The following is a 20,248-nucleotide window of genomic DNA, read 5'->3' on the forward strand; positions in this document are numbered from 1 at the left end:
CTTTTATTAGTATAGATATATTGTGTATATATATTATATACTAGCAAAATACCCGTGCTTCGCAGCGGAGAAGTAGTGTGTTAAAGAAGCAATGAAAAAGAAAAGAATCATTTTGAAAATAACGTAACATGATTATCAATGTAATTGTTTTGTCACTGTTGTGAATGATGAGTGTTCATATATATATTTATATATTTACACACACACACACATAAACATATATATATATATATATACATATCTATACATATACACATATATACATACATATATATATCTATATATATACACATACATATACACACACACATAAATACATACACACACATATATACACACAAATACATATATATATACATACATACACACACACATATATAAACATATATATATACATATACATACATATCTACATATATACACACACAGCTATTTCGTATCGGTGCAATACGCTGCTTGTTAAAACGGATGACTCCCGCTCTTACGTGCAAGTCTGCGTGGATATATTTGTTTCAGTTCTATTTAAATTTTAAAATTTCAGCCTTCCACCCACATGGGAAGTTGGAGAATTAGTGATGAGTGAGTGAGTGAGTGAGTGAGTGAGTGAGTGAGTGAGTGAGTGAGTGCGTGCGCTGCGTGCGTGCGTGCGTGCGTGCGTGCTTTGCCTTTTATTAGTATAGATATATACCATTACAGTAAATGGAGAAAAACTGCTTCCAGTTATGACCAGAATGAACCTGCCAAATTTCAGCCTTCCACCCACACGGGAAGTTGGAGAATTAGTGATGAGTCAGTGAGTGAGTGAGGTGGAAGGCTGAAATTTGGCAGGTTCATTCCTTACAGCTTCCTTACAAAAGTTGGGCAGGTTTTATATCGAAATTCTACGCATAATGGTCATAACTGGAAGCAGTTTTTCTCCATTTACTGTAATGGAGATGAGCTTCAACGCCGTGGGGGCGGAGTTTCGTGTGACATCATCACGCCTCCCACGTAATCACACAGTACATAGAAAACCAGGAAGACCTCAAAAAGCGCCAAGAAAACATGCATTATATAATTGAGAAGGCAGCTAAACAATAAGAAGCGAGCGAAGTGACATATACAACCATATTCATGAGTTCTGCTACTGAAACAAAGCACGATGTAAACCTACACTTTAAATTAAGTTCATAGACAGGTTACGCTGGCTTGTAATTTAGTGCCTGCCCATATAAGGCCGTCCGTCAGCGCAATCCAATAGCAAACTGCCACGGGTAAATATTCACGGGTGAAGGACTGTGCTTATGGAGAGGAAGATGAGATGGTCAGGGTGGTGTTTGACACAAACTCAGCTTAAACTGCGAGAGAAAGTTTTAAGTGCCAGGACTAAGGTAACATTAAATAAAGCTATGGACATAGCACGAGATGGCACCAGCACAGCTGGGAACCTTCGATGCAAGTACACCGAGTGGCTCACGGAACTGACGCAGTGCACAGATAAAAGCAACAGTTCCAAAGAGCTGAACAAAACCAATTACACAATTGAAAAGGCAGCAAAAATATGAAGCGCCTGATAAGCATATTCATAAATGCAGCTACTGTGGAAACAAAGCACACGGTGGAAAAAGTCAATGTCCCGCTAAAGGAAGACAGTGTAAAAACCCGTGCATGCAGTGTGTCAGGTCTCAGATAAAGAAGAAGACGAGCTGTTTATTGATGCAGTAAGAAACGAATCGATGAATGAAACCTGTCATCTTTACAACGATTGACAAACACGGAATGTAACTTGAACACAACACATCCTACAAATACTAACCTGATTGAAAGAAATAATGATAATCAAATCCTTGATGACAGCAACACTCAGTAACACTCACAAAACAAATACTGTATATTGACAGTCATGTTACGCTATTTTTAAAATGTTCCCTTTTCTTTTCTACCTTTTTAACACACTACTTCTCGCTATGATACGCGGGTATATATATATATATATATATATATATTCCGCTCTACATACTCGAATAATGGATACTTTATTCGCCATCAATGATTGTTTTGGTAAAGCCATACTCAGTGTATTCATTAGATGAACGGTAAAAAGTAAGAGCGAGGGAGGATGACTCATTGAGGCATGCAGGCTGTAGCGCCAACTCTATCAGAATTGCGCGATCACATTTAAAAAACATATCTTTTCAAGTTCTATTTAGTCCATATGTGTCAAACTCAAGGGTCGCGGGCCACATCCGCCCGGGCGTAATTATATCCGCCCGTGAGATCATTTTATATACTGTATTATTGTTATTAAAGCCCGGTATATGAAGCGCTGGTAACACAATAAACTACAGATCCCATAATGCAGCGCTTCAGCTGCCTTGCCGAACACTTACCGCGTTAATCAAGTCTACCTTATGATGCTGCAAGTTATTGCGCACTGAGTTTGCACGGCGCTTTGGTGACTTTGAAGAACAAAAAAAGTCCGTCTACATGCGGCTCGAACCTTGTGCATGTTTGGTAGCACATATCTGTGTGAGAAGCTCTTCTCAGTGATAAAGACTAACAAAACAGCACACAGGAGTCGCCTCACTGATGAGCACCTGCAATCCATCCTGAGAATCTCCACAACACAGAACCTCACACCAAACAGAAACGAACTTGTGGCCAAAAAGATGCCAGGCGCCCAGCTCTAAAATGACATATGAGCAAAGACAACTGAATGATTTGATTTGTTATTGCACGTAAGAGCGGAGTCAACTGTTTTAACAAACAGCGATTGCACTGATATGAAATAGCTGTGTGTGTATATATGTAGATATGTATGTATATGTATATATATGTTTATATATGTGTGTACATATATATATATATATATATATATGTATTTGTGTGTATATATGTGTGTGTATGTATGTATTTGTGTGTATATATGTGTGTGTATGTATGTAGATATATGTATGTATATATGTGTATATGTATAGATATGTATATATATATATGTTTATGTGTGTCTGTGTGTATATATATATATATATATATATATATATATATATATATATATATATATATATATATATATGACAACAACACTCATCACTCACAACAGTGACAAAACAATTACATTGACAATCAGGTTACGTTATTTTCAAAATGTTTCCTTTTCTTTTCATTGCTTCTTTAACACACTACTTCTCCGCTGCGAAGCGGGTATTTTGCTAGTATACTAATAAAAGGCAAAGCCCTCATTGACTGACTCACTCATTCACTCATCACTAATTCTACAACTTCCTGTGTAGGTAGAAGGCTGAAATTTGGCAGTCTCATTCGTTACAGCTTACTTACAAAAGTTGGACAGGCTTCATTTCGAAATTCTACACGTAATGGTCATAACTGGAACATATTTTCGTCCATGTACTGTACTGTAATAGACTGCAGCTCGATAGCTGTGGGAGGCAGAGTTTCATATTAAAGCATTTAACCAATCACATTTCAGCCATCATTTGTTGCCAGGCAGAGAGGCTTTCACAATCCATTCTGTAGACACTCTAATACAGAATAAATGTCGATTAACCTGTTGCTTCAACCAATCAGATTTTGAGTTGGTGTCAGTAGGGCCCTCTAGCAGGCGTGTGGCATCGTCACTGTATTCAGACCCATTGATTGGATAGAAGCCGATATGAGGAACTCTATGAGGCCACTGAACACACCGCAAATACTCCAAGTGAAAGATTGTCTCGCGCACTACGGCCAACTCCATGGCAGGATTCTGGACAATATTATTTGCCAGACACAGACCTGATTTCAAGACCACGAAAACCTGATGCTTGTCATGCTCCTCAAGCCCAAGAAGTTTCGGGAATACAAGAAAAAATTCATGCATGCAGCCTTCTTCAGTTTAACACAACAGCCACAGCGCGCTTTTTGATCCGTCTCGGCTAAAAACAGAACTGACTGTAATGTATGCCATGGATGATTTTTTAGGAAAATCTCCCACTGATCTCCTTGATTTCCTTCATCTGAAAAATCTGAATGAGAGCATGGGGCAACTGTTCACATTGGTCTATTTGGCGGTGAGCATTCCCGTGTACACTGCTTCTGTTGAACGGACATTTTCAGTCCTAAAGCTAATTCAGACTTATGCCAGAAATACCATAGGGCGGGTTCACATTTCAGCATTAGCTTCGAATGCGATAGAAAGGGACGTTTTGATGTAACTGAAGCGCACGGATAATCCGAAACGACAGAGTAATTGAACTATTTTTAAGGAAAGAGAGGAGGATGGATTTTGTTTACAAATAATCAGAATTTTTAGTGAGTAAAATGTTGCAATTTTCCTAAATAATATTGCAAGTTTATCAGTTATTATTGATGTTTTTTATGTGGTGTCGCGGCTGTGGCTGCAGTAGAAAGGAACTTGTTTACCTCGGTTTGTCTATTCAATAAAGGCATTTATTGTGGCTACAGGAGTTATCATATATATAATCTCTCCCGATCTACATACTGTCAAATAAATGAACCACACGCTGTGGCGCAACCTGAGAGGCTTCGCCTCTAGCGCTGACGTCCGAGGTTCCATTCCCAACAGGGGGTGCAGTGAGTGTGTACGCCTGATGAGCCCAGGGTGAAACACGTGCCGCGTATTGTTTGCATTATTTAACAGTAAAATTTCAATATATTCAATATATATAAATCAGCGCTTCCCGATTCATTTTACCCTCGCACCTCCTTGGTTTGAGATGAAGTATGAAAAAATATGAGGTTAACTCAGAAAAACAGATCACCAATTGAAGCTTTATGAATAATGGATACTTTATTCGCCATCAATAATTGTTTTGGTAAAGCCTTACTCAGGGTAATCCTCCTTCCATTTTAAAATTTTTTTGTGACTACCCATGATTAAATGAACGGTAAAAAAAGTAAGAGCGAAGTGAGGGTCACTTATTGAGGCAGGCAGGCGACAGCTCAATAGCTTGCAGGCTCGATGTGGTGCACGTCAAGTCGCTCTACAATGCGTGATCAGATTCGAAAAAATATATCTTTTCAAGTTTTATTTGGATATAAGTAGGCTCTATTTAGTCGACAGAAATATCTTTGGTAGGAATGTAAGTTGAATTTAGTTTTTAGATTTCTATGGTGAAGAAACATTTATGCAATGATGACTAAATTCAACTTGCATTCCTATCAAACATATTTCTGTCGACTAAATAAAAATGACTTATATTTAAAATTTAAATAGAACTTGAACAGATATAATAGTTCATAATACCCACGGGAGTCATCCGTTTTAACAAGCAGCGCGATGCACTGATACAAAATAGCCTGCCCATTTAATTATTTAGGAATGGACAGAGAATTGAAGATTTTGTACAAATGCTTTTCATTTTTCTTCCTTGATGGATTCTGGCACCCCCAGCAACAGCTGCTCGCACCCCAAAGGGTACATATATATGTAAGTTTGTGTGTATATATATATATATATATATATATATACACACATATATATATATATATATATATATGTGTGTGTGTGTGTGTATATCACATATATATATATATATATATATATATATATATATATATATATATATATATATATATATATATACACACACACATATATATATTTTATTTTAGCTGTTTTACACTTACTGGCACCTGGACAGGCTTGCAGCTTTCCACTTATCTTTGAAGTCTGTTAGGAACATTGATGCATATTTTTTAAGAGTCTTCCTGGCAAAACATTTATGGCCTTGCAGCCCTAGTTCTGGTACAGTAACTGTAGTAATATTTTTGCCATCTCATCCATTGCCCGATAATTGAAAAGAACAGCAGGCTAGCAGTCATTTCAGCTTAATGTCTACATCCGCTGCAGCTTTTCATTTTGTGATAATTTCTGTCACTCCCCTTCCCGCTGTCTGGCTTTAATATACCATTCAAGCATATCTTGTCACTGAAATAATGTAGTAATACTGTGTTGATGAATTGGAGTTTTGGCTGGGAGTGGAGTTGCAGGTTGAGGGCTGTAGAAGATTGTGGTCGACAGAGAGCTTTTAGCTGCATAGCTGCTGGTTTATTCATGACTCTTTTATGGCTGTATTCCAGAAAAAGAAAATGTGAGTTTACTAACATTCTTGTTGTTGAGTCCTGCACTAAGCGTGTTTATTGGAGATAATTTGCCCTTTGAAGAGTTAGGTTTGTATCTGACCACTGGATTCCTGCTAATAATGGTTTGTCTGAGTTCAAGTCAGGTATAATGGCATTGTGTCAGCCATTGTTAATTTAAACGCACAAGTGTTTGTGTTTTATTTTAAGCAGTTAATGCTTAGTTCAGTGGACCATTAGGTGCCAAGAGCACTAACATGAGTAATTGCTTGGAAACTAAAGTATAGGAGCTGGCTAATCATCTGGAATGTTTAGCTCACTGCTGCCTAGAGCTAAGTCCCAAAATATTGGATGTCTTGTAAAATGTATCATCATATTAATAGTAAGTGATATCTAAACCATTAAAATCTCATATACAAAGAAATCTTTTAACTACCCCCTGCAGAGCAATTCAAAGTTTAAATTGAAAACTGGAATTCAGTGGTCCCTGTTGAGGAAAACAGGTTTAGAAATATTAAAGGAGCTGTAAATGAAGACATCAAAAACACAGTAAAGGTATGGAATAGGATTTAGATTTGTGCTTTACTTTTATCACACCAATAAAGTACTGCTGCTTTTTTTCTGATCAAGCCACACACACCTCTGTGGTGTAATACGTGAAAAATTACAGTATAGTAAAACACAGCAGAATTGCAGACTTAAAGAAAATGTATAATCTATAAAAATACAATGTTCTACATCTAATTGGTCCAATTTATGAAGCTGGAGCTAATTATGAACAATTGGGAGGGGTTTGACCAAAAAATGGACAATGTATATATAAAATGAATATACAGTATTTGATCAATGAAGCTTCCACGGTGTTGGGAGATTTGGATCATTTAAGGAACTACAGATCCAATTTTATTTCCACATGCATTAGTGAAGATATATTTGGAAAAGAACAGAGTTAGAAATAGTACTATACATATTTGTTGTTGACAACTACTGTTCTGAGAATGTCATTTCAGTGTTGCTTATTTTATACATAGTGGTGAGAAGCATGAATGAAGTAGTGGTTAGGGTGATTGTAAATGATCTGTCAAAATCCCTGCGCTTCGCAGCGCCGAAGTACTGCCTTAAAATTTTTATTAAGAAAAAAAGTAAACATTTTTAAACTGAGGGAAAATATACAAATATTTATTTGTTAAGGATCTCTTTGTATACCATGTTGTCAGTTCGGCCCTCCAGTTGTAATATGACCAAGCTGTGTGCTGAGCTTACTCTTGAGCATGCAACATACAGTTGGCCATGTGAAAAGCAATCCAGTCTCAAATCAATGCCAACCTTTTGTAGGGTTTGTCCCTGAGACTTATTAATTGTCATTGTGAAGCAGAGCCTTTCTGGAAATTGAAGGCGTTTGAATTGAAATGGGAGATCAGAGGGTACAACGGGGATGCGAGGAATAAAAACTCTCTTACCTGAGCCACTGCCAGTAAAAATAGTTTCCTCAATTAGGTTATTTTGCAGACACATGACCTGAAGTCTTGTGCCGTTACAAAGTTTCGGTGGCTGTAAGTTTCTCAGTAACATTATTGGTGCCCCAACCTTCAAAATTAGATTATGCTCAGGAGTGTTTGGAGGATTCAGAGTGTGGAGAAACTCAACCGGATAGTGCACCGCGTCTTCCACTTCTACAACTGAATCCACAGACTGATATGTTTTCGGTTGTGAAGGCAGTTCTTGAAGTAAAATGTGGTTTATAGTCGTAGTCATGTCATTTCTTGGTGTCAGGATAGCTCTCTCCCTCAACCATGACACGTCATTTTCGTGGAGATTTCGTAGATTGGGGTAAACATTTTGAAGATGGCTTGGTAAGGTATTCACGAGGAGACAGAGATTTGTAGGAATATTTATTTTACGATTTTCTTGAATGAAGGTGCCATCACCTATACTAATCAGAAGAGCAGAGAACTCCCTGGCTTTTTTGTCGCCATTCAAATGAACCCTCATCTTTATTCTTATGGTAATAACATTGATTTGTGGCCATATGTGTTCCTATGGGCACGACTGGTAGGGTTTGCCAGAAGTCTCCAGCCAGCAACACTGTCAAGCCTCCCATAAGTTTGTTGGTGTTTCGGATGTCTTAGAGGGTCCTCTCTAAAGCCTCAACACCTCCTCTGTGTGCCATAGTGCATTCATCCCAGACAATAAGCTGAGAATGTCACAGCACTTAAGCCATGTTGCTCTGCTTTGATATGTTACACATGGGAGACTCGGTATGGCTGAGGTTCAGAGGCAGTTTGGAAGCTGAATGAGCAGTTCTGCCACCCTCAAGAAGAGTTGCAGCAATGCCAGAAAAAGCCACAGCTATGGCAATGTTACCTTTTGCTCGGATTTTCGCAAGGAAATATGAGGAATGTCTTACCAGTTCCTACTGGAGCATCAAGGAAAAACACCATGCCAGTGGCCGAGACAACATTCCTCATGACTTGCTCATAAACTGACTTTTGGTCACTATTTAGCAACAGCTCGTTATTTGTGACTATATTGGCCAATTGCAAGGTGTTGTAAGATGTCTCTTTCAAGTACTCTGGATTTGACGTAAGTTCTTCCAGTTCTGTGAAAGGTGAAGGCAAACCGTAATGATCAAGAGATTGACCTCCAATAGCAATTACGTAGTTTTCAAGCAACTGTAGACACTTGTTATAGATCAAATGTAACCACTGGTGGACTTCTGTTCGTATATGATCTCTTTCAGTCCATCTCCTAACATCTTCTGCTATGCTGTATTTATGTTTTTCCCATAGGTTTAAGGGGTTTTCCATTTGGCAGAACACCAGCATGACAGCAAAGAGTTCACGGATCTTTTGAGGTGACCGAGACAGAGCAACTTCCTGTAAAGTCTCGTCCCAGTTGATATCGTCCTGTAAAAAACCAAGTGCCCTGCAGGCCGACTTATACGTTGGATGTAGGACACCATCAACTGTTCTGAGAGATTTGAAAGACGTGGGACCTGTGATTTCGTTGAGCAGCAGTTGAAGATGGTAGCATTCAGAGTTATTTGGGTGCACAGTGTAGACCCGTCCCAGCACATTATCTTTTTTCACTCCCTAATGTCCTGGTACAGGGTTCCCCTGTTTCCTCCGAAGAAACATGTTGTTTGCCCACACATAATATGATGGAATTTCATTATAATGAAGTTGTTTTGCAAAATCATCGTGGTTGCAAAGGTCAAAGAACGCTAAAAGGGTTGTCTGTGGTGGATTACTATATTGGCAACATTGCCTTCTGTGAAATAAATTCTTCGTCCGTTCTCAAGATGCACAGCAAGATGAACGACTGGAGGGTAACGTTCGTGAATGGGAAAACAGAAAATGCGCCAGGCTGCTTCAGAGCTACTAATGTAACGCCCAGTTTCGTATCGAGATACTTCGTCATTTTGATTTTGTATTGTAAATACTGCTTGGTCACTTCCCTTGTAAACATACTTGCAGATGTATTTGATCGATTTTACTGAATTGCAAAATTCGACATTGATGTGAGCATTGAAGAAGTGGGACAGCACAGGACTATAAGGGACCACCCATCTGTTGTCTGATTGCAAGTAAATGTGATGAATAAGTCAGTGCGGCCATAATGACGTACGTATGTCATTGCGTCTTGTGTACGCTCGTGCATATAGCGAGGTCCTCCAGTGAACGACGATGGTAATATCACATCTTGACCAAGTTCCCTTAAATTAGTGTCGTTTTTGTCAATAGCATCTTTCAAGTGGACGTAATTTTCAGCTTGTAGTTTCTTCTGATTTAGTCTGATATAATTTAGTCTTTCGGATTCAATTTTTGCGTACAAATCAACTAAAAACTGATTTAATAAAGTTCGGAAGAAAAGGATAGTGTTGTCTGATCATAAGCCGGTATGAATAGAAGTTTGCTGCAGAGACGGTTTTCTTCATAGGTATCTTACTGGCAGCATGAACTTGAGGTATAGACACAGAATAGCCGTCTTCACCATAGCAGAACATGAGGGGATATTGAAGTCCATCATAGGATCTGTGGGTTTTCTTAATGCGTTGCAGTTTATTGTCTCTGCTTTTCAAGACAATATCCCAATTCTCGAACGTTTGCCCAACGATGACAACATGAACTTGACGTACTGTTGGTTTATTAAACTTGCCTTTGTGTGCATGTAATGGTTTTTTGTTGGCGTGAATGACAACTTTAAAGTCTTTGTCTTCATCTGAAATACTGTCGATTGCGGAGTAGAAGTCCTGGATGTAAGTGTTACAATCATGCAGCATTTTTTGTAATTGCTGCACCAGGGGCGTGTTAACTCCAGAAACATTAGCGCACCGCATTTGTGCTTCCTTTTCATCGTCCCTGACGAAATAAATTTGCAAAAATTTGTGTTCCTCATTTGGCATAGGTAAAAGACTGCCAATCAAGTGAACTTTAAATGAAGGCATAAAATTTCCGTCAACGATTTGGTTAGCACCAAATGACGTCATTTGAAATGAGCTGTTATACTTTCGAATGTTGTTCAAGAAATGCTCACTTTGAGGATGTTTGCCATTTAACAGGCCCTCAAGAAGGTCAGGAAGCTTATGTAAAGGAGTGAGAGAGACTTTACTACCGTTACAGCACAAACCAGGAGACTCGCATTTCCAACTATGAGCTTGACAATAGTCACAGTGAACATCCATGGATCCAATGTGTACTGTTTTGTCAGATTCATAATGTATGTTTGGGTTGTACGCAAATCCACAATCGGCTTTTTTGAGCCGAACCTGTTGTTTTTGTATGAGCCGCTTTTCATTATTGGGATCATACCTAGAAACAGAAGTTCTATTAACTTGTGGATTTGCCTGTGAATATTTAGCGACAGCATCTCTATGAACTTGTAGATTTCTCTGCGAGTATTTAGCGGCAGCGTCTCTATGAACTTGTGGAGTTGCCTGTGAGTATTTGGCGACAGCGTGTCTATGAACTTGTGGATTTTTCTGCGAGTATTTGGCGGCAGCGGCACAAAGTTGTTTCCGTCAAGCTGCATCAGAAAATGTACCACAACGTCTGACACGCCTCCTTTTTACTGTTTTCTCACAGCTTGGATTGCTGCTGTCATAATCGGTTTGAGTTTCAGTGTCCACTACTCAAATCGTCACCTGTGAATCTAAGATGTTTAAGAGGCATTGGCGGTTCTCCAAAGGTGTAAAATATTTGGCCATTTCGGTACACTTGAAAGCGACAACCGAACATTTCAGCGGCAGCCATCAACTCACATGCAGAACCATAGGTGAAGGGCTTAAACATTTCACTCTTATAGTTCTCCTGTGTAGTATAATTATCTCCTCTACCGTCATCAGTCCACATCTTGAACCTGTCCCAGTCATTCAATACATAAGACACAATGTTCCTCCAGATATCAAGAGTGAGCCTGATATGTCCATGCAATATGTAACACAGAGAATGGAAAAGGCAAGCAACATTTCCGGGCATGGAAACCACTCGGTAAGTGATAGTTCTTTGATCGATGGTGATCACCTCGATAGACATGTCAATGGGGGTTGGAATGATAAAGGAAATGGGTGCCTGAACAGTAAACTAAGTGTAAAATACCTACACAATAACTATAATCGTAATAAACGAACAATAAAACAGTGGAGAAGCTGTGGATTAAATAAAAAGGCTGCAGTTATCAGCAGGGAGACGTGAATACCGTGGCAAACCAAGGAAGGGAATGAAGAGACCCGAACGAAGGACGGCCTTATATGGGCAGGCAGTCAATTACGTGGGAGGCGTGGGGATGGGGGATGCAATATAGGCAGGCAGCCAAAGAACGGCATCCAACTACGTGGGAGGCATAGTGATGGGGGGATGCAACTCTGCCTCACACGGCAACCGAGCTGCAGGCTATGGACATATATATGTACGTAAGTAGGATTCAGTTATGACCGTCACGCGTAGAAACCTGTTTAACTTTTGTAAGTAACCTGTAAGGAATAAGCCTACCAAATTTCAGCCTTCTACCTACATGGGAATTTGGAAAATTAGTGATGAGTGAGTCAGTCATTCAGTCAGTGAGGGCTTTGCCTTTTATTAGTATAAATATAGCCCCTTGCTGTGTCTTTTTTTGTGCCATGCTCCCTCGATCTCCCCCCATTAAATATTTGTCAGAAGTTAGATCTCTTTTGTCTACCTTTCTATGGTATGGTAAAAGACCTGCCATTAAACACTCCACTTTGATTTGATGACATGGTGCCTGTATCAGATCAAGAGTTTTATCACAGAGCATTTAGCCTTGGGCCAATATGGAGCTTGTGAAATCTCCCACAAATCTAACATACTAGTTCCTAATTGAAGCAAACATGGTGTCCCCTAGATCCCCTCTCTGTTCTTCCCTTTACAACCCTAAAGCTAAAGTCACGCCCTCTTACGTTAAGTCCCTTAATCTTGTATGTTCTGCAGAGTTGGTGGAAAGTACAGAAACAACTTGGCACAACTTCAGTTTAACATAGTGTCACACACGTGCGCATGGGAGGCAGCTAAAGGGCTTGAGTGAAGGCAGTTCGGAGGCATGCCGGGGTGTGGCAGAGTGCACTGACTCTTTTTCTCCTTTGCCTGTAGACCATCCCCGGGGGATTTCACCTGGATCTCCTGACATCACTTCCGGGACTGAGCCAATGGAACTCGGCCACACCAGCTCCAGTCCCTCTGATGTCACCTCCGGCTACGAGCCAATGGTGGAAGACCACGTGCCAGATCCATACGACCTCACTTCCTGTCTCCCCCTTTAAAACCTGCCCCCTTTCCTTTGTTTCCTCAGTCTTGTTTTGGACTCGGTTGTATGCACTTCAGTGCTCTGTATTTCCACAAGAAAACGACTTTGCAGCCAGGATACCACAATATACGGGTGGCTGCCCCAACTCTTTATCTGTCCATGTCTCGTTCTTGTGACAATAGTCATATCCCTATTTTCCAAAATCTTACCCTTTGCGTTTTCAGCCATAGGCTGGTCACAGCATTAGGACACTTGGTGACATTTAACTCGGAATTAACTCGGAATGTTCCAGTTACTCAGGTCCAGTTTTTATGTTCCATCTTCTTTTCCTATCTTTGTATCCAATCAGTCCTTAAGGCAATCAGGGCTCTAATGTCCTCTGCACTTCATTTCTACTATCTTTTAAATTTTCCTGCTTATTAGATCTCAACTTTGTCAGTATCATGCAAGTCTGCATAAGGCATATGCTAGACTTCTGCGCTTATTTGCAGTCTGCCAGCGTGACCTCCTTTCTTCTCCTCCTATCTCATGGAAAACTGTTCTTAATATTTTAGCATCGTCCAGAAACCCCAATTATTAGCATACACAATTTAAATTTAAACATCACCACACCCCTTGAAAACTTTATACAATGCATTTTGTGGTTGATCCTATCTGTCACCTTTATCCTTTAATGCCCCTGGCACTTTTCTCCATATGTTTTGGGACTGGGTTTCTGATGTTTCCAATTGCCTATCCAATATTTTTTCTTTTAAAATTCTCCTTTTGCCTCATACTATATATGTTTTCTCCTAGATCATTCTTCTCTCATCTTGACTTCTATCCAGCATAGCTTATTCTGTCTGGTTACAATCTCTGCTAAATTAATATTAGCCTCTTGCTGGAAATCTCCAGACTGACTCTTTGTAAACTTCTTGAAATAATCTTTCTATAATGTAAACTTGAACTTTCAGAGGTGTAGATCAATGGAGTATATAACTCCAATATAAAGAAGTGGCAAGCTGATGTGCACTTGGTTTGAAGTTGGTTTTTGGGGGTGTCCTTACCATACCACTAATCTTAGTCCTTAATTTTATGCATTTTCTATTTCTTTTATTTCTTTGGAACACATGGTGACTGTCTGGTTTGTCTCACTAGTCCACACCGGCATCAATAATTTTAACTTCAAATGGAAATTTTTGTGTTTTTTTTTTTGGTTTTTTTTTAATTATTGGGCAATTTTACGAGAGTGTGGGCACTGTGGGGGGTAGGTGGTTGTTGCCTGTTTACTGTATGGTTACAATTTGTTTTTTTTTTTTTTTTTCAATTATTAAATGATTTTCTGCATATTACACTTGGAAAATATTTTTTAAAAATTTGGATACAAAAAATATTCTGAGTAAACTAAGTATTGTATGGTAGTAGTCTGCTTTGAACTGCTGGATGTTGACACTAGCGCTTGCTGTACTTATATAGAAATCAGATTTATTGAGCACTTGGAAATGAATGGATCAGTGGAAAGGTATTCAAGTGAGTATTAGTTACATGAGAGGTGAATTACTATTGCTGAAACTGTTCAGATTCAAATTTATTAAAGTGTAGTCATTGTGCAAAATTTAAGTAAATGGAGCTCTGATCATAGTTTACTACTGTTACTTAATTACCCATCCCAAAAACATCTGATGTGTCCAGTACATGACTTTTTCCATATTTACAACACGAGTACAGAGTATAGTGCAAATTTATCAAAATGTATCCAGGATGAAACACCACAGAAATTTATTGAAAACATTTGAAGAAAGTAATAAACTTTAGTGGTATTGCAGTTTTTTAAAGTACTGCTTTGCAGTAAACAGAGCCTCTAATGGCATCAGCAGGACCAAAGTAGCCCCCATTCTAAAGTTGTATTAGTGCTTTGAAAGTCTAAAGACAGGCTAAAACATTTGTTAAGGTCTTGTTACTTGCCGGTAACATTAATAGATGGACTGAGGTAGATGTAATTAGTTCTTCTTTTAGTTCTTTTAAATGCAATACTGTATCATAGTAACATTTAACCATTTTCCCTGTACTGGCTTTGACAGTTAATGTTTACAGCAAGTAAGAGTCTCTCTCATCAGATTGCTGTAACTTGTTTATCTGATTGTAGATACTGACATATTTGAAGCAATCTCCTTTGCATCTTTTGCAATGGTTCTGTATTAGCATTTGTGCATGATTGTACAGTATTTTGATTAAGCTGATGCTTCTACTGGCTTCTTTTTTCCCATACCATTTACTGCCTTACAGCTATTGGGTCCTGAATTCAAATCATGGCCCAGTCACTACAGAATTTGCTTGTTCTCATCATGTCTTTTTTTTTTTTTTCTACTGTGCACCCACTATACCCCACCACACTCCCCTTCCATACATGACAAAGATGTGCATGATAGGTTAATTGTATCTGGAATTACTGCGTGTTAGTGTGCGTATAAAAGTCTTCCATAATAGACTGTATTGGTGCCAAATCCAATCAAGGTTTTCTTTCTGCCTTGATTCTAATGTGACCAAGATAGCCCGTGGCTCCCTGCAACCCAAATACTGGATTAGGCATGGAAATAGGTGGAAGAACTGATGTGTATAGAAAGTAATGTATTTATGGGTTATAACGTGTGTTTTTTTTTTTTAATCTAACAACCTATCTTTTGTATTTGTTTCAAATTAGCACTCCTCAGCAAAGGGAAAATGTGTATACTTTGTGTCTCCACTGAAATTAAAGGAAACCAATAAAATGCTGATACCAGCATGTGTTAAAATGAGTTTATTTTAACTAGAGATGAGAGATCTATTTTACTAATTAAAAAATATTTATGAAATCAAGTTTCTTAAAGAACTGTTTTTTTTTTTTGATTTGAGGATTAAGCACATGTATGTTAAAATTACACAAAATTGAAATCAAAAGAAAATAAAATTTCACAGGCCATGCCACACTGAAATAACATATTTTAGTAATTCATTTTTTTTTGGTATTACATTTTATAGTAATCATCTTGTAGTTTTGATAGCTGAAATGAGATCATTATAAATCATAAACTCCAATGCCTCTGGCGATGGTAGCTATATCTTTTGATTTGGCAATTAAATGTAATTCAGATAAAAATCAAACTCCAATATGTCTGAATTAATGTAAGCCTCCCTAATTTGTGGTTTTCATAAAGAAATGTATTGATTTACTTCATGGGGCAGAAGGACTTAATAAACATGAATAGTTGTATTAAGATTTTTTAAATGTTAAAATGTGTGCTTCAATGTAAATGTTTAAAGTCTAATGTTCAGTTGTATTAGAAGTTTGCCATTTTCACCCTCTGACAGAGAGGTCCACAGAGGTCTGGATCCCTAGTAAAGGACTGAAAATCAAAACATCTTTATTTGTAATCACTTACCTTGAAATAGGCTAAATCGATACCTCACATGAATATTTTTTAAATCTGTCATTTTTAACAATCGTTAAAGGATCATGTATCAAAAATATATTTGGGATCTGCAACCTCGAAGCAGCATAAGCTGACACTCCACATTGCCAATATTATCGATTCACATTCTTTAATACTAATCGATGGGGATGAAGCTCTGGGGCCGATTGATGTGGCATGCAAAACGTCAAGTCATTCTGATCTTTTTAATTGTATACAACTATGAATTTACACTTTATCATGAGGGTGTCATTTCCTGTATGAAATATCGTAAAAAAACTTGGGTGTTTCGTGTCTGGAAGGGCAAAAATGGTAGGGGGCTGGTTCCCCTGCCGTTAGTTGGGAGTAGCCGTACAAAAATAGAACTAAAATGATTTCAGAGTCTTCTTATGTAATTATCATAAACACAATTATTTTCACCTTAGAATGAACACGTCGGATGATTGCCCGCTGTTCATGCCATCTGTATTTACTGAAAACCCCACATTTTCAGAACTGCGTTCCAAATACAGCTAGCCTCTTTCTGTGTAGGCAAAGTGTGGAGTCAATATTGCGTGGTTTAATTGTTGCGTGTTAGCCGAGTTTGTTGTTGGAGTATCCGAGCAACACGTTTTTAAGTGTTACATGGCAATTCTTCTTTCGCTAGTAAACAGAAGGGATTTTTTTCTTAAACACGTGGTCCCTGCGGAAAACGCATTGAAACGTGATATGTAGGGTAAAGTGAAGCCTTTGAATGGAGGCGAAGAAAAAATATCGCAACCCGCCTGTTTGTAATCGTGAGCTTTTATTGTCCAAGCCTCAGTCCTCTTTTGAGATGTTATAATGCAGCTGCTGCCTGTCGTACATTACAAAAACATCTGGCGTGTCGCTTCCTAAAGAACAGCTGCTCGTTCTTGTCCAGGCGTAAGCCAGGTGTTACGTTTCACAAAGTGAAACGCTACAGCCAAAAAAAAAATCTGTGAGCTGCGTAGCAACCGTGCAGGTGTTCGCCAATTGAAAATGCAGGCGAAAAAGTGACGTACAGCCGTCGGACCCAATAAGTTGCTTTCTTTGAGCCAAATTCGATGGCGTTGGCCAATAGTTATTCAGTTTTTCTTTGGTCAGACCTCGCTGAGGTTTGTTTAGGGAAGCACACAAGCCACGCAGCAGGCCCGTGTGGGGCCTATTGTTTTAGCCCCGCCCATCCTGCCACACTGGCCCCGCCTGCCTCTGGGTTCTATCATTCTATCAGGAGAGGACTAAACTGGTGTCGTGTTGCTCTTGTGGTTTGATTTTTCCTGTAAACACGCCTCTTTCCTTGCCTCTTTCACTTCCTCCCTATCCTTTTTTTAATTATTTCCCAGCTTGCACACAGAGTGCTGTCAGGAGAAGAGAGGGAGGTTTCGCGTGTGTGTATGTGACAGTGAGAGAGATCTTGTAGCCGCGGGCAGAGGAAGGTCTGACAGTTTACAGGCCCCTGAGCACGCAAGAGGAGGGCTGAAAGCTGGACTGCCACTCTTTGTTTTTTCTGTTTGCTTTCTTTTCTGTTCCTGGTTGGCATTTATGTTTGGCTGCTTGCACCTGTTTTTCTTACTTGGGAGTCTAGAATTGTTTTTGTGTCAAAAAAGGAAGCCACACTGTACTTTATACTTGTGGATTTTTCTGTGTCAGAATTGGTTGTACATTTTCCTTTTTTTCTGCTTTTAACAGTCTAAGGAAAACGCAGTTTACCTTTGCATGAACCGTCTCTTTTGGATACTGAATTCTCCTGCAAGATCTTTTTGACTTTTGGCTGGCAGCATTATGATCCAAGTGGTGGGAGGGTTCAAATCTGCCTGCCTTGAAATCTGCCAGTGTAACATCCTACATATATCGAAGGAGCTAAATTTTAAAAACTGGACATTTTTTAACCCATAACTCTGCATTGAAGGAACCTTGACAGGTCTCCATTTGAAGAAGATAAAAGCAGATTGCGGATAATGCATGGCTGCATATGCTTCGACATAGATGGGCAAAGGATGTAGACGAGGGTGCATAGCTAATTTGCTGGGGTGTGGGGCTGGGATTGCTTGGCAGGTATAGTGTGTTTGGCCAGTTGTTTATGCCAGAAAAGCTAAAAGGCAAATGCATTTTTTATTTTCTTAAGCATTTAATACAGTGTTCTTCGTCAACACAAAAAAATCCACATTTTTAAAATTTCCTAGAGCTTTCTAGCACAAAGAACTGGTAGTTTAAATATTAAATGATTGTAAGAGGTAGCCTTGAGGCTAGAAGTTTTTATGTTGACCTCAGCAGTGACTCTGCATATATTTTTAGAGGCATTGCACTGGAGGTGAGATGATCATCTTTGAGATGGACTGACCGGTGTGGCAGCTGCTTACCATACAAGCAATTTGATGTTGTGTATAATGTAAAGCTAAACCAAAGGGAGAGGAAGAAGGAACACATTTGCTTTGTTGTTCTTATTTTACCACAGATGCCAACGTCTAACGGTTTTTGTAGAATTAAATAAAGTATATGGTGCCTAAACTGGGGCAAGGTTTAATGAGGAGACAAAGGTCAAAGCAACATTTTGTTGTATGGATCCATTTTGAAAGAGGGGAGTATTTTACATTGTTTTCCAGACAGGATTATTTACAATGCCATAGTCCATCAACCCTTCCAAGCTGCTCAGGACAGTATTGTATCTGTTAGCATTGTAACCAGATGGTATTTTTTTAAAAGCAGACTTTGTCCCTTTTACAAAGATGGCAATATGTTTAAAGTTTTGATGCCACTGACACACATTATTGTGGAGAACCTATGCCATAAAGCTTTTGTTTGTTTGTGCTGTAGAATTTGTACTGGATTTAAATTGTTGGAAGTTCATGCTAAATTGTGTACATGAGACACAAAGTAGTGGCCAACAGGTCTTTATCGCCCTATTCTAGATTTTGCCTCATTATTCTTCATGTGTTAATTTCTGTTTTGTTAGCTGTATAGTCAGATTCTATAGTGAAGACTGTATCACAGTGTGCCTTGGGTATGTGTGAAAACATCTCTGATCAATAAGCAGTGCTTTAATATGTCACAAAGACTGTGTTCCACTTCACTTTGGAGATATTCAGGAGACCAACAGAATGACAAAGATTTTTTTGCCTGTGACTTTCACTGTTTGTATGTACCAACCAACAGAGGGAATTTCTTTACTTGAAAAAACAATCTAAGGAAGCTACAATGGATATGCTTCCAAAGACCAAGTACAACCATTTGCGCAATGCATCTGTCAGCTCCATGGAGGACTCCTTACTCCTGCCACCTTCTACCAGTGTTTCTGGAGATGAGCTGCTTTCCCCCTCTCCTTTACTCCCCCCTCAGTCCTCATCCTCCCAGTCCCCATCCCCAACTCTATCTCCATCCCCGTCTGGTCTCCCAGCCTCTGTTTCCTCCAGTTCCCTCACCCCAATGCTTCCTCCCCAATCACCAAATTTGGATGATAGTCCCACCACACTTTGCTCATTTTTTCCTCGAATGGGTGCACTTAGGCTTTCAGGTCCTGGTGGCTTACTGCCTGGGCTGAGAGTCTCCAGGACTACAGGGCCTTCAGGAGATGCTACGTCAGATTTGGAAACTGCAACAGTGTCTCTAACCAACTCGCCCCCACCTCCTCTTCCTCCACAGGATATGAACCGACTCGGGGCAGGAGTTCGGCGTACAAGAGTAGAAGGAGGGCAGCTTGGTGGAGATGAATGGACCAGGCATGGAAGTTTTGTTAACAAACCCACTCGGGGGTGGCTTCACCCAGACAGCATTGTGACCGGACCTGGCGTGTCCTATCCTGTCAGGGTAAGAACCAAATTTTAATAACTACATTTTCTTTGGGGATTACAGGGTATCTACAAATTTTCTGTATCATTTTGTGTTAAAGAGCATGTCTATTCCCTTCTCTCTGTCACTCTACATCTGTCTGCATGTAACATAGAGTGCAGTGTACATTACAACACTTAGAATCTCAACTTTTTAAA

The 20,248-nt window shown here is 39.2% G+C and overlaps 1 protein-coding gene across 4 annotated transcripts in view; it reads left to right on the top strand.

Moving 5' to 3' along the window:
- shc1 (SHC (Src homology 2 domain containing) transforming protein 1) overlaps window positions 1-20,248 on the top strand; it is a 118,597-nt gene that overhangs the window by 43,685 nt on the left and 54,664 nt on the right. For 3 of the 4 annotated variants that reach the window (XM_039752138.1, XM_039752147.1, XM_039752132.1), the window contains one exon: window positions 19,905-20,069. In XM_039752138.1, the coding sequence (XP_039608072.1) occupies window positions 19,905-20,069 (165 nt within the window). Of the gene's footprint in view, window positions 1-17,498; window positions 20,070-20,248 lie in introns of those variants that run through there. The other variant, XM_039752123.1, reaches the window with a different exon arrangement.

This window comes from Polypterus senegalus, chromosome 1 (assembly GCF_016835505.1).
Source record: "Polypterus senegalus isolate Bchr_013 chromosome 1, ASM1683550v1, whole genome shotgun sequence".
NCBI classification, from domain to species: Eukaryota; Metazoa; Chordata; class Cladistia; order Polypteriformes; family Polypteridae; genus Polypterus; species Polypterus senegalus.